At 39.6% G+C, this 13,228-nt stretch overlaps 4 protein-coding genes across 5 annotated transcripts; 1 reads left to right on the top strand and 3 right to left on the bottom strand.

The window, feature by feature from the left end:
- Window positions 1-877: 877 nt before the first annotated feature.
- LOC137950202 (uncharacterized) lies at window positions 878-1,588 on the top strand. Its single transcript, XM_068796587.1, has one exon. The coding sequence runs from the start codon at window positions 878-880 to the stop codon at window positions 1,586-1,588; it is 711 nt and encodes a 236-aa protein (XP_068652688.1).
- A 114-nt stretch (window positions 1,589-1,702) lies between these two features.
- Window positions 1,703-6,526, bottom strand: LOC137950435 (APO protein 2, chloroplastic). 2 transcript variants are annotated; one of them, XM_068796891.1, is made up of 4 exons: window positions 6,450-6,526; window positions 5,711-5,908; window positions 3,481-3,839; window positions 1,703-2,623 (listed from the first exon to the last, which is right to left on the bottom strand). In XM_068796891.1, exons 2-4 carry the CDS (start codon window positions 5,885-5,887, stop codon window positions 1,792-1,794), a joined length of 1,368 nt encoding a protein of 455 aa, XP_068652992.1. In that variant the 5' UTR covers window positions 5,888-5,908; window positions 6,450-6,526; the 3' UTR covers window positions 1,703-1,791. The 2 variants fall into 2 exon arrangements, with proteins under 2 accessions (XP_068652992.1, XP_068652993.1); XM_068796892.1 differs by having other exon boundaries at window positions 3,481-3,836.
- A 591-nt stretch (window positions 6,527-7,117) lies between these two features.
- Window positions 7,118-8,105, bottom strand: LOC137950557 (early nodulin-like protein 13). The gene is made up of 2 exons (XM_068797099.1): window positions 7,746-8,105; window positions 7,118-7,629 (listed from the first exon to the last, which is right to left on the bottom strand). Exons 1-2 carry the CDS (start codon window positions 7,927-7,929, stop codon window positions 7,271-7,273), a joined length of 543 nt encoding a protein of 180 aa, XP_068653200.1. The 5' UTR covers window positions 7,930-8,105; the 3' UTR covers window positions 7,118-7,270.
- Window positions 8,106-8,771: 666 nt separating this feature from the next.
- LOC137950626 (pentatricopeptide repeat-containing protein At1g80880, mitochondrial) lies at window positions 8,772-12,417 on the bottom strand. The gene is made up of 3 exons (XM_068797194.1): window positions 11,757-12,417; window positions 10,003-11,078; window positions 8,772-9,141 (listed from the first exon to the last, which is right to left on the bottom strand). The coding sequence occupies exons 1-2, from the start codon at window positions 12,353-12,355 to the stop codon at window positions 10,088-10,090; spliced, it is 1,590 nt and encodes a 529-aa protein (XP_068653295.1). The 5' UTR covers window positions 12,356-12,417; the 3' UTR covers window positions 8,772-9,141; window positions 10,003-10,087.
- Window positions 12,418-13,228: the final 811 nt, after the last annotated feature.

Below are 13,228 nucleotides of genomic sequence, written 5' to 3'. Positions count from 1 at the left end.
GAACCTACCACATCAAACAAAAAGGATATATAGATGCTTTTCTAAAATAACATCAAACTACGTATGTAGTTCTTGTATAGTTAGCCTTTCGCAAAAACCGTAAATCCCTCCGATGATAAAGCTGCAAATGAATTAAGAAAAGAAACACTCAGAAGGCCCAAACACGGGGCGGTGGACGACTTACTTGGGTCTGAAACACCGGCGGCGGCCTCCGGCTTCTTCATGACGTAGAGCGTGAAGTATGAGATGACACTGGTGACCATAAACCTCACGGCGGTCATCGTCTTCAGACTGTACGGCAAGCTACGGCGCTGGTGCAGGATTTCTCCCGGATTGGTGCCCCTGCGGCCTCTTCGACCCCTCCATCCCGTACTTCTTCAAATCTTCCGGTCGCATCTTATGTCGCTTCTCTCTCTCTCTCGTTGATCGTAATAGAGTAACAACTTTTTCGAGAAATTTCGGCGTTCCTTTTTGGCTTCCCTCGTTCGTCATCTTCGTATCCTTCGCGAATGATAAAAGAACGAAGAACTGAACTTAGCCACGTTACATGTCTGCATTCGAGTCTTTCTTCTGTGCGGAAATGTAGGGTTAACTGATTGGCCTGGAGCAATGTGGATGGCTGATGTGTACGTCCAAGGGCCTGTTTCAAGTGTCGATCGGAAAAGAAATACTTGAATTTTTCACTTCATGCGAAAGTCCATGTGTACTAGGACTCGAACTCTTATCCATGTAACAAATATTATTTATTGCATTACTAGAGCAGTTGCGTACACGAAAAGATTTTAAATCTAAGTCTCTGTTTCTTTATTTCAGTAAATCTCCGTTTAGGGTTTTTCTTTATCTAGCTTCGTGACTTTTGTTGTTCAGCTTTCCTTCGATGGAATCGAAACTGGGTGTTCCGCATGCAAACTGGAAAGGTCGTCCGACCAAACCCAGCAGGCGATGGACGTCTCCTCCACCTCCGCCACCAGCAACATGCACGATTTGCGGAGACGTCTTCGTGGAGGAGAATTTTTGGAAAGAGGAGAGTGCCATCATATCATACACTATACCGCAGCTCTCCGTGATCGCCACTTTGGTTTGCGGCCACCTTTACCACGTCGAGTGCTTGGATGTGTTTATACCTTCGGACCGTAAATGTGACCCGCCTTGTCCTCTGTGCGAGGCCCTTGAACAGAGGAAGAATGAAGTTTCTATAGGAGAGAAATTCCTTGAGACGGAGACGGAGACGGTGGAGAGGAAGAACTTGGAAGGAAAGGAGAGAGATAGAGCGAAAGCATCCGTTCAAGTTTCTACAAAGGAGAAGTCTCTGGACAAAGCGAAAGAGATGAAGAAACTATCCCAGCCCAACCAAGCAGCCGTGGAGAAGAAATCACTCGACAAGCAGGTAAAGAGAAAGAAAAGTACGGAATGTATTACGACCAAGGTGGAAGGCTCCGAGCTTGATTCCAGTTCTGCTTCTGAGACTACAAAGAGACCACAAGTGTACATGACTCGAGCCAGAGCCAGAGCCCAGAGCGTATCTGTGGGGAAGACAAGTGCTAATGATCGGCCAGAATGTGAAAGAAGGAAACCAATGAGATTTTAGTATTTGAGTTAGTGACTCACTGTCGAATTCTTGAATTTTTAGCTTCTCATGAATATTTTTTGGGTTGTATCAAAATCGCAAATAGTAAACGAGTTCAAAAGTTTTCTCCATGAGGATGCCATTAAATCTAGTAAGTTACAATTGCAAAGTTTGAATCTCTCAATCAAATATTTTATCCAAGTTCCCTTTTTGCTCTCAAAAATTTATACAACCATTTCAGCTTCTTTAACATCTTCTGGGATTCCAACATCCAACCTCATGGTTGGCATGTAGAGTTCAGGTGTCTTAGCGCCTCCCTGCACACAGATCTCCACCACAGCAGGGGCCTGACCATAAAAGCTCCTGAGCTCACGCTTCAACGAAGGGCTATTCAGGTCTGGAACATGCCACACATATCTGGGAGGTATCAAATCATCCAATACAGATGCCTGCCACCCATGTTGCCCATTCCTTTGTTGGTGCTTGAATGCTCCACAGTTTTGTGCTCTATGCCCACTTGGTCCCACATGTATTTCTGGGCAGTAACCACAAACCCTCACTACATACTTCTTCATCAACTTGTTGGCTCCTTGCCTCATTTTCTCCCATGCTTCTAGTGTTGCCTCAGAAAGTAATCTAATCTCCTCAGGATCAGTTGCAGGGGATGTTTCTGATGCTGGTACTTCAGATATGATTGATCTATTGATATTATCTGGTCTGGGATCCGATAAATCATCCTCGTTAGCATCAATAAATTCACTCTTTCCGGTTCGGATTACAGGTTTTCTCCTGCGCTTAGTGGGGTAATCAGGGAGATCAACTCCAGCTTGAACGCAAAGTTCAACAACTGCTGGGAGTCTGGGGATTGAAAATCTCTCTTCGTGAGTTATTCGCTTACCAAGACGATCGAAAAGGTGGTAAGAATCAATGGGGACAATCACATCCTCCACATTTGCCTTGGTCCACTCATGCAGGCCTTTTCTGACCTCAACCCTCGGGCCCTTGCATGACTTGAATGGGTGACCTTTAGGGCCGACATGTATTTCGTTGCACCACCTGTCACAATTAAAGAATGGTAGATCAATGGGTGAAAATGAGATGAGATGCAAGGAAGAGGCAAAAGAGATCACCCTTGATATTCTAAATTACTAATACACATTAAAAAGAACTCTGTTTTTGGAGTACAACCAAGCAAACGTAAAGCTTGAGTACAATCCATGAAGAAATCTTAAGAAATAATCTCATCCGTGCAGCAAAGGAAAGATGAGCCACACCACATGAAACACCAAACAAGATTTGTGACATTTAAACAGCTCATTTTAATGTACGAGATATAAAGGGAGATAGGAAAATATCGAGCAGAAGGTCTTCTAAGAGGCCTGAGGCATGATGAGTATGGATGGAATATGTTCATTCGCTTCAAAGCCATGACTTCGAAGATTATAAAAAAAATCTCCTCCTACAGATGGTACAATCTCCATCATTAATTAATAAAATGTTGGTCAGATTTTTCTCTGAAGCCTTTATTTTTCAGATGGCTGTTTGTGCCAATTAGGTTGATTTCTTACCATGACCCAGCTAAGTTTAAACCATTTACTGGCAAGTCCAGGCTGGTAATACACATTACCACTGATGCAGATTTATTGGCTATTTAAGAAGACCCACAAAATTCTCACTGTGACAATCCATACAAGAATGGCATCTACAGCAAATCATGTGTATTTCTCACCTTTTTATCTTTTTCTAGAAACAGTGAACGAACACATTAAAATGAAGAGAGGAAAGATATAAATGACGGCCAAATTAGCCCAATACAACTAAAACAAACAAAAAGCACTTCTCATGATTTAAATAAAATATAAATGAAAGTTCATTTTCAAAGGCAGATATATGGAAACAGAGGAAGAAATTACTTGCAAGCATGCACTGGAACCACTTTCATGAGCTTTCCGAGATTGCTTATCAATTGGATTCTTGCATTCAACACTTCATATGCCACTGGTATTAGGCTGCGAACCAATAACCCATTTCTAGGAGGTGGGACTGGTTTCTTGGGTTTGCCCTTTTGCTTCTTCTGTCTCTCTCTAGCTGCACGCCTAAGCTCCAACACTGGTATTGGAAATGGTTTCTTCTCCCTCTTTGAATAGTATCGAGGCAAATCTGCATTTTGAGGATGACTGCTTTTGACAATAAACATGTTTGAATTCCGTGGAGATGAAATCTTATACGGGACTCTAAACACCACTTGAAGATTTCTTTTATTAAACATCTGCTGCAAAGAACGACAAAGTACATAGAATGTGCTGAGATATGTTTAGTGTGTGGATTAAATTTCAACAGAATATGGAGAATAACAATCACAGACAGAGAGAATGTATATACGGAAATTTGAATAAAGCATTTGCAATTTGTAATAATTTTCGAAAGCAACCACATTCCCAAGCTAGACTAAAAGTATGGTTAAAAGCATACACAGGAAACAGAGAAGGAGAAATTACTTTGACGCGTTATCACAATGGGGTGATGCTTAGAAGAAAATAACATGTGGTACAATAGATAAGTTTTTGTATAACTGTACCCTAAACCTAAAGGAAAGAGTTCAAGAATAACATGATCGGTGTTCAACTCACTTTAACTAGCAGCAGTGCTAGTGACAACTCTGACACTATATTCTTCCAGAAGCACTATAAAGGAATGTACAAAAGGAGAATGGTACCAATATATTTACGACAAACAGAATCTATACACTTTTTGATTCCAGTGCTTAACAATTTCTTTTTTAAATGGTGATTTTATTAGCCGAGGCAAATGAAAAATACAAAAAGCTAGGAGAGGTTCATCATCACAACAAGCGATTAATGTCAGCATTGACTTGGCAGACCCATTTACATGTGACCACAATTCCTTGCTAGATTAAAAACTGATTTTCTTTTAAATGGAGGGGTTGATCATGACAACAAGCGATGTCAACACCCTCTCTGGCCAACTTGTCTGCCACGCCATTGGCAGACCTATTTGGATGAGGCCAACAACATACACACTTCCTTGCTAGATTAAAAAGTCTGTTAACCATGAAATTTTGGTTTGAAGTAGTGTAAAGCAAACTATGCCAAATTTGAGAACATTTTCTATTGAAATTTACTCAATAGGCATTTATAGAACTCAGAAAGTGCAGCACTTGCCTCATGAGGTGAAACAATGGGGTGCAGAATAAACAATTCTCTCGTTTCATTGATATAGCTGATCCTAAGCTTCACAACTAGATCCGAGCTGAAGCATGATCTCTTCAGATGAACTAGATAGTTACACGATATCTTTCCAGTTTTCTCATGATTAGTTGAACGATGGAAAAGACATCCCCAACTAAGGATTTGACAATGCAATTATGGAAATGGAAACAAGAGTAGTCTCTGCCAGTTGATTTCCAGAGAGAGTGTAGACTTTTTCTCTTCCATAACTAACTTGTTTGCCATTATAAACTGTTGCCTGCCTCTTGTAGTTCTTTTACACTGTTTACTGTGTAGTGCATCTTCTTAGATATATTTCAGTCAAGTTCAATCCATAATTATTGTTCTATCTGCATTCAGTAGTTATAATAACAAAAGCATACAACATAGAGAAATAAATAAGCACCGAGATTAAGAAGACCGTCTTCTGTGATTCCTTTCACAACTCTTCAAATCATTAAGGTGACATGCGAGAAGTTTATTGAAAGAAAAAAAAAAAAAACAGCATCTTGAGAATAGACGATGAAACACTTATATGCTCACACAGCAGTTTCCAAGAGTTATTGAGAGAATATAGTAATATATAGGAACCATCAACACTAGTACGAAGGCATAGTGAAAACTAAAACAATATGAACTTAAATAAGGTTTTACTTCCTCTAGCATTACTCGGTTTCATTTTTCACTTTTTTGTCGAGTCTGAATCAGATGATCTAATTTGAATAAGATAACCAACACAGAAATTTCCATGCTATGAGATCAAAATGAGAAGTAAAAAATGGATTCTATTCACTTCTCTAGTGGACAAGTTAATACAACATCACAACATTCTAATACTTAGTTTAGTGAAAAACGTTGCGTTTACTGATTTAAATGTTAAAAATGAAAATACACCTAAGTTTATTGAAGTACACACCTTGGAAAAACTTGTGGAGACGGTACGAGTATCCAGATGAAGTTTCAGAGAGTTGCCTTTTAAATGGCTAGACATCTTGATAGACTGACATTTTGGAGATACAGTACTGGGGTCGGCATGCATCAAAAGCTTCATTCCAGTAGGGCAATGAGCACTAGCAGAACCCATCCCTGACATCAGTTTTCCAAAAACCTTGACCTGCCAAACAAGATTCAGCTGAGAACAGCTCTCTAGTAACAACCAAAAGAATTACATTATAACCACGGACAAAGGAAAAGACCACCTTCCGACAAACGAGGAAGGCACAATCGACGAAGTTAAATGGGTTATATACAAGAGAGAGATACCAAAAAATGAAGCTGATAGATGAATTCACCAAATTGCGGACAAAAAATAAACATGAACGAACAAGAGCTCCTCTGCGTGAGAAAATCCGATAAACAAGCACAAGTGCAGAAAGGGGCAAACACTTAATAGCAATGAGAAACACCAAAAGATCTCGAGAAACACAATGACAAATAGCAAACAGTTGTCCTTCAATTTAGAAGACAAAAAAAGAATGTAAATAAACGAACAGCTAAAAGGAGTTCACTGAAACGTAAATGAAAAATCATTAATAAAAGAAATAAGCACACGAAATTATAAGCAAAAGCCATAGATGATTAAAGAGAGAAACACCAAACAAAATCCTAACTGATAAAGAGAGAAACACCAGAAAAAAATCGTATCGGGCAGAAACCTCGTTAAATTGGACCAAGTGCGAGACCCTCTCACTGGACAAACTACCCTGTGCTCCTGGTCATCCGGCTACCATAGAGTTCATTCGCTTATATCTTCCGTTATCCGAGTGTAACAGAGCCTCCCTATCCTTTCCATTATCCGTGAGAAACCAATGCGCACGTGCGTTGGAACGTAGACTGTAATAAGCCGAAACCCGATCACCCGATTAACCCGGGCCCGGTTTTTACATATTCGAACCCCTAATGTTAAAAACGTTTTCTGGACAAAAACCTAAATAACTACTGCTTCTCGCTCTCATGGACTACGTTTATATTTCCACCAATTATCTGAGATATATTTTTCAAATGATACCAGAGGCGGGGAAGAGTGAACTGGACTCTCCTAACTCAGCTCGGGACGAAGGAATGAGCAGGGCCGCTCTTGTTGTATCATGTGAGGCGGGAGACAAATGAGAATCCATTGTTTTTCTTTCTTTTACTTCGCGGGGTTTCTCAATTAGAACAGAGTTGGATGTTCTGGAGGGAAATTGTGATAGATTGCGTCTTTATTTAATGGCAGCAATTCCAGTCAAACTGGGTTTGCCTTGACCCCTCCAGTTTATTTTTTCCTGTTCCTCGACGTACGGGACACAGATGAGAGAGCAGAGATGAGACGACGAAGACGATATAACGAATATAGCTCCATTCCATGTATAAAAAAAGAATAATAAGCGGAGTCAAAACCAACCACAAGCAAAGATCTCAGAAAGAATGTAACTTCCTTCTATCTATATTACTGTCATCCCTAAACATAGCTGCTAGCAATGATCTCATATCCAGCTCAGAAAACCAACGCCATGAAGACAATAAGAGCACCCAACAAGCCTCCTTTCAGCACCGCCAAGGAAGAAGCTCCACTGGACGGGGCAGTCGCGGGACCTTCGAATTCTATCGGAGAAGGCGCAGGAGAAGTACCAAAGAAACCCCTTGATCTAGGGGACATGACGACAACGATCACCTTCTCGCCCTTCTCGCAGCTCCCTTTCAGCCCACTGATGAAAAAGAAGGGCCCAGAGCGGTCAAGCTTCACCTTCACTTCGCTGCCTTTGTGGGAAGCAATCGGGCTCGATATGTTGCAGCTCTGGTAATCTTCCTTGGTCACTTGCAGAACCGAGTCCTTCTCGTCATCGATTTTCCAAACTGCAGATATTTAATACAAAAAAAGGGAAGAACATCAGAAGCAAAACTCAAATACTCATGACGGTAAAGGCTGCAGAAATATCACTAGTTTTTGAAACCAAGGTCAGTAATCTTACCAAGAGAATCGCCAATTTTGAATCGGTTAGATTCCGCCCATCTGTTGAGAGGTTCGCCGGAAGAAGACGGGACTTTCCAGCCGTCCGCTTTGCCTCCAACCAAGAACTCTTTAGCTTCTGAGAGGCAGAAAAAGACAGAAACAAGGACAAAAGAATATGCAACAGACCTTCCCAAATAAGCCATTGATCTTCCACTCGCAGAAAAAGAAAATATAAGATTCTCAGAGCTGAAAATTTTCTCTCTTCTGCCGGAGATAAGAGCACTCGACCACCACACAAGCAACCTGAAGACTGTACGAATCTCCTCAGGTGTTCCTGCTGTATTTAAAATAGAGAAAAAGCGAGCTTCGGAGACCAGGTTCCGACCTCGGTTTGGATGACCGAGGGACAACAGGAGACCACGTTTCATGCAACAACGCATGCTTTGCTTTGATGTTTGTCGGGTTATCAACGGTCGAAAAATCGGCCGCGGAACGCTGAGAATCCTAAGCGAAACGCTTGAGAGAGGCGCCGGGCAAGAAATTACGAAAGTCCACCCCATGCGTAAACGTAGTTCAAGTGGGCCAGCAAGAAAATGGGACCCACAAAACAATTTCACGCCCTTGACAAAAACACAGTTAACTGAAAGCAGAAAATCAATTCGTTCTAAGAAACGGACGAGAAATTATTGACTGTTCTAAACCGACCCAACCAACCCAAACTCAAATACAAAGGGCAAGGAATGCACATAGGAAGGCCGGGTCAACCCCACTTCACTTAATTTAACCTCTGATAAGTAACAAATCTATTGATCGATTAGTGGCGGTTGGGCTACACCAGAGCAACTAGAAAGAGATTCTTTAACCAGAAAGAATTCAGTTCAAATGTAGGATACCTTCATACAATTCCATCATCAATATGTTTTAAAAATTATATTAAAATTATATTTAAAAATAATTTTTATTTCTAGGTATAAAATATTATATTTATTTCTATCTTTGTATATTACACCATATTATTGGGGAAGATATATAAATTCAACCTGTCACAAAGTCAAGCAAGAATTATCATCAATAGAAACATTCTTAGAGTTGACATTTGCTAATCTCCTAAATAGAGGTTAATCATGCCCACTATCTCTTCTGTGAATCCATCGACTAGTACCAGTGAAATGTCAAATCCAACCCACTAGAAAACAGGTAGAAACCAGTCACCTGCAGTGACCCATAAGGTAGATGGATGAGATTACTAATGCACTGGATATCAACAGAGTGGCTAAAGGATTTATGAGCCTCACAGCCACCTGAAATCTACCGCATTTCTGCTCCTTGTATTGAAGAAAACACTTTTTTTTTTTCAGAACGACTCTTACTGTCTTCTACAGCTTTCAGTTAAAGCCTGACATCCATTGGCAGACCTGCAGAAAAAGAGGCATTAGTAAGTCTGGTCAGACTATGAATTACTCTAAAAACACCAATATAACTATCATAACTGTAGAGACACAAAAACAAAGAAGAAAGAGAGGAGATGGTGAGGGAATAGAAAAGGAAAGTGCCTGACTGGTCTTTAGATGACCAGCCGATCTCCTTAAATACATTCCTAATTAATAGAAATTTTAGTAGGATAAGGAGTGTGTTAACACTTCAAAACAGAATATATACTCCTAAAGCTAGTGTACTTTTAACTTTTCAAATACAAGACTTTAACTTAAACAGATAAAGAATAGGAAACTTGCTGAAATTCCGATTTTGGTCAACTCATAAATCGAACGGAAAGCAACTTGCCTATACTTTGGACTTTTCTTCTGTAGGTAGTTCTTGAATGCTCAACAGCCAAGGTAGATTTTTAACATAAAGGAAAGCACCAGTAAATGTAATGGTCCAGTGAAATGGTACTAGTAAAAGTGATCAACCAAACTCGTTATTCTTCAGAAAGAAATGGTGATCAGTCAAATAAGATCCATAATGTAGGTTAAAAGAAAGTAGATAAATTCTTTCTTCCTAGTATAACATGCGGATAAAGAGGGAACCTCGGTGGACAGTATGAACAGCTAAAAAGTTTGGTATAAAACACACAACATTTTGAATTTGATTGTCTGGCAACAAAAAGATTCTGATTCAGGATTTCAATGGCATAAATACAGAGTTCTCAATGCCAGCATAAATACAGATAACTTAGAAAATGTCATTTATTTGTTAAATGACAATTAAGTGAAGAAGAAGATTAAAAACAAGCAAGAATATGCCAAATCTAAACATTGCATACATACTTATATTACCTTCTCAAGTTCCTGCAACTGGTCCTTGTTGAGGTTCTATGACTCAGAATTGGTCCAGAGGTTATGATTACCAACTTTTGATTCATCACAGACCTTCTCCCTTGATGTATCTACTTTGTTCTCTATTTCTGTTACTCACTTTTGATCCCCTTAAGATCCTTTCTAGCCTTGGGTCTTCAGAAAATCCCTTGGCTTTCATGTCATGGTAATACTCTCTAGCTTTATTAAGCCACCCACATTTTGCCAACCCTTCAACCAACATAACATAATGTTTCAAGTGAGGTATTACATTATGCTTACCCATCACAGACCACATTCTCAACACATCCCCTGGTAGACCCCACCTGAAAAACTTATCAAAAATCAATAAAAAAGTAGAAGCATTTGGGTCACAACCAACTTCTTTCATTCGGTCAATCAGTTTCAAGGTTCTTCCCATATTCTCTACCTTCACTAATGCATGGAATGTTCCTGCAGTAGGTTTCACTCTTTGTGTAATCATCTCGTCTAACACATTCCGTGCCTCCTCTAGTTTGTTTGCTTCACAAAGAGGATATATAATGGAATTATAAGTATCTGCATTAGGTTCAAGACCTGCTTCCACAATTTTTTTAAGGAGGTTACGAGCCTCCTTCATACAATTATCTTTAGTTAGAATAAAGATAAGTGAGTTATACACCAAAATACCAGGGACCGATCCTTTCTTTTTCATCTCATCATAAAGTCTAAGTGAATCAAAGAGATTCCCAACCTTTGAGCTGCAACAAATCATGTGGGTATATGAAGTTCCATCTGGATGGATGCAGCAATTCGACATTTCTCTCCATATTCTCTTTGCTTCATTCACATCAACCAGAATGTTACACCAACCATCTAAAATTATGTTAAAACTTTCAGTTCCCAAAGGGAAAAGCTTTTTGTTTAGAAACATCAACTCTTCGGCTTCCTCAATGTTCTTATGCTTGCAAAGAGCGCTAAGAAGAATGAAGAATGCACTAGTATCAGCGGTTATTTTGAATTTCTCAAAAGCATGGAAAGTTCTAACAGCTTTACCTGGTTCATTAGCTGCTGCATACCTGTAGACAAAGAGGAATCATCACACAAATATTTCATATAACTTGGTGGTACAAAATGTTAGATATGAATTTAGTGAAATCCAACAGAAGTTTCAAGGCAAGTATGCAAAAGTTCCTTTTGAAACACATTAAAGAAATAAGAAAAGAACAGTAGAAAATATTTACCTGTCATAGAAAGAATTAAGATGTAATGCAAACCCTTGGGGTCACACTGGTTTTCAACCCTGGATTTCTTTCATTAAGAAGACACAGCAATCCCCTAGACGAACAAAGCATCTCTAGTTCACACTAAGACCAGGTGTTCGGTGATAAAACTTCAACAATGAGCCTCCGGATAGATATACATATTGCAATTTCACATACAATCCAAACAAGCAAAGCAAGCTAGGCAAGGCTCCGATGTTGAGGATGATGGTAATGGTTAAGTGCCAAAAGCTAATATGAACTTGGTGCAACAGATATGAACAGTAACCAAATTGAGCTTAATTACAGCAGAACAAAACACACTCTCTCACACACACAGATACACATTGTTTTGTCATCAAAAAGAGAAATTTCTTAGAGAAGCCAACCCAACAGCGACATCGACAAACAAAGTGAAGTCCTACATCCAAAACTATTGCTCGTTACGAAACAGAGACAGCTCAGGTAGAGAGGCTTCAAGATAAGATAACTCACCCCTTTATCATGATGAGTAATGCTTTACGAGCACTCACGTTCAACCGATGCATCTCGAGGACCAACTGCCACGCAATATTAAATTTTTTCTTCTTAGCTAGAATCCATGTCATAAAATTCCAACATCTCTGAGTATTGGAAAGGTATGTTCCACCCCATCTGAAAGCCAAGAAAGCCAATTTCCATTCATTTCTGAGCTCCCACATCATCGCATACACCACTTCCTCCGTTGGCTGCATTCCGGATTGCTTGAGAAAAGAGATGGCTTCCTCACTGATAGACAATTGCTTGGTTTGTTTGAGTAGTTCAATGAACTGACGAAGAGCCAACGGGTCCGAACTGACGGTCTCGCTTTCTTCAGTCTCATAGTCGCTCGTTTCGTAGCGGTAGTGATTGGGGGAGGACCCAAGAGGAAAAGAAGGGTCATACGGAAAATCACTTTTTGAGACCGAAGAAGCAAAACACAAGGGTATGCAAGGACGTCCAGGGGAAAACGGGAAAGAAGGGTTACCCCCTGGTCGGATTATCAATTTTAAGAGGAGAGGGAAGACTAAAGGCGCTCTTTTGGTCTTTGTCGCGAGGTTGATGAGGAGTGCCATCAACAAGTTCCGTCCATTGGAGAATCTCAAACACTCAGAGAATAATTGATCCCGGCAATAGGAACAGATTTCGACACTGGCTCTGAGCTGAAGACCAACCGAGACGACGACAGAGAACTTGTTTTCGTGTTTCTTCAATTGCTGATCTGCCAGAAACCGTTGATCTTGTGGGCCTTCCCTAGTAGATTTTGAATGAGTTGATCTCCTATTCCGAGGCACCTTAGAAAAACATTTTGAATCGTATTTTATCTCAAACATAGATTCACTCAAATAAAAATTCATCAAATTATTTTTATATATAATGGGATACAAAATAATGTTTTTTTCCATTTTTATTTCAATTAATAAACAGTAATTAAGTAATTAGTAAAATTACCGAATATTTAATCATGTAATCATTTTAATTCTGTTTTCACTCCATTTAATAAACATTAAACAAAAAATCAAGTAAACGGATTGACCTCTCTTATCTTTACAACTAGTTTGAAATGTTTTTGTGAAGGAAGTTTACTCTTCACGTTTGGATGAGAATTTCGGTTTTAACGGGTTCGTGTTGCCACGAAGTGACATAGGGACTACCCGCTTGTTAAGGCTTATGTGGTGCCTAATAAGTGTCATTCACTTGCATTTTAATTTTGGTGGTGACGAGTACGATTAGCTTCATCTTGACCAAAATTTTAAAAGAAGGTTTTGCCATTATAAATAATTAGTAGCGGGTTTTTGAGACAAGAATTGTAGAACACTGCTTGGAGATCAATCACATAATCCTGTTCTAGTAGCTTTTGAAGATAAGAAAGGCCAACAATTAGAGTAGGGAGGTCGTAACACTAACTATCAAACACAGATGTAGCACTAACGTAAGCTGGTTTGAAT

The sequence above is a fragment of the Aristolochia californica genome, unplaced genomic scaffold, assembly GCF_029961685.1.
Source record: "Aristolochia californica isolate CCGP_79_NKW_82.1479 unplaced genomic scaffold, dmAriCali1.0.hap1 SCAF_14, whole genome shotgun sequence".
NCBI lineage: Eukaryota > Viridiplantae > Streptophyta > Magnoliopsida > Piperales > Aristolochiaceae > Aristolochia > Aristolochia californica.
Note: the sequence above shows the minus strand (reverse complement) of the source record. Positions and strands in the feature narration are given on the sequence as shown.

What these genes read in the sequence shown, in the direction of transcription:
- LOC137950557 (XM_068797099.1), bottom strand. Translation starts at nt 7,929, where the DNA reads ATGGCTTATTTGGGAAGGTCTGTTGCATATTCTTTTGTCCTTGTTTCT. An exon ending in CAAAATTGGCGATTCTCTTG is followed by an intron (nt 7,630 to 7,745) that starts GTAAGATTACTG and finishes AAATATCTGCAG; the next exon opens with TTTGGAAAATCGATGACGAG.
- LOC137950626 (XM_068797194.1), bottom strand. Translation starts at nt 12,355, where the DNA reads ATGGCACTCCTCATCAACCTCGCGACAAAGACCAAAAGAGCGCCTTTA. An exon ending in TTACTCATCATGATAAAGGG is followed by an intron (nt 11,079 to 11,756) that starts GTGAGTTATCTT and finishes CTTTGTCTACAG; the next exon opens with GTATGCAGCAGCTAATGAAC.
- LOC137950202 (XM_068796587.1), top strand. Translation starts at nt 878, where the DNA reads ATGGAATCGAAACTGGGTGTTCCGCATGCAAACTGGAAAGGTCGTCCG.
- LOC137950435 (XM_068796891.1), bottom strand. Translation starts at nt 5,887, where the DNA reads ATGTCAGGGATGGGTTCTGCTAGTGCTCATTGCCCTACTGGAATGAAG. An exon ending in TCTCCACAAGTTTTTCCAAG is followed by an intron (nt 3,840 to 5,710) that starts GTGTGTACTTCA and finishes CGTTCTTTGCAG; the next exon opens with CAGATGTTTAATAAAAGAAA. An exon ending in GTTCCAGTGCATGCTTGCAA is followed by an intron (nt 2,624 to 3,480) that starts GTAATTTCTTCC and finishes TAATTGTGACAG; the next exon opens with GTGGTGCAACGAAATACATG.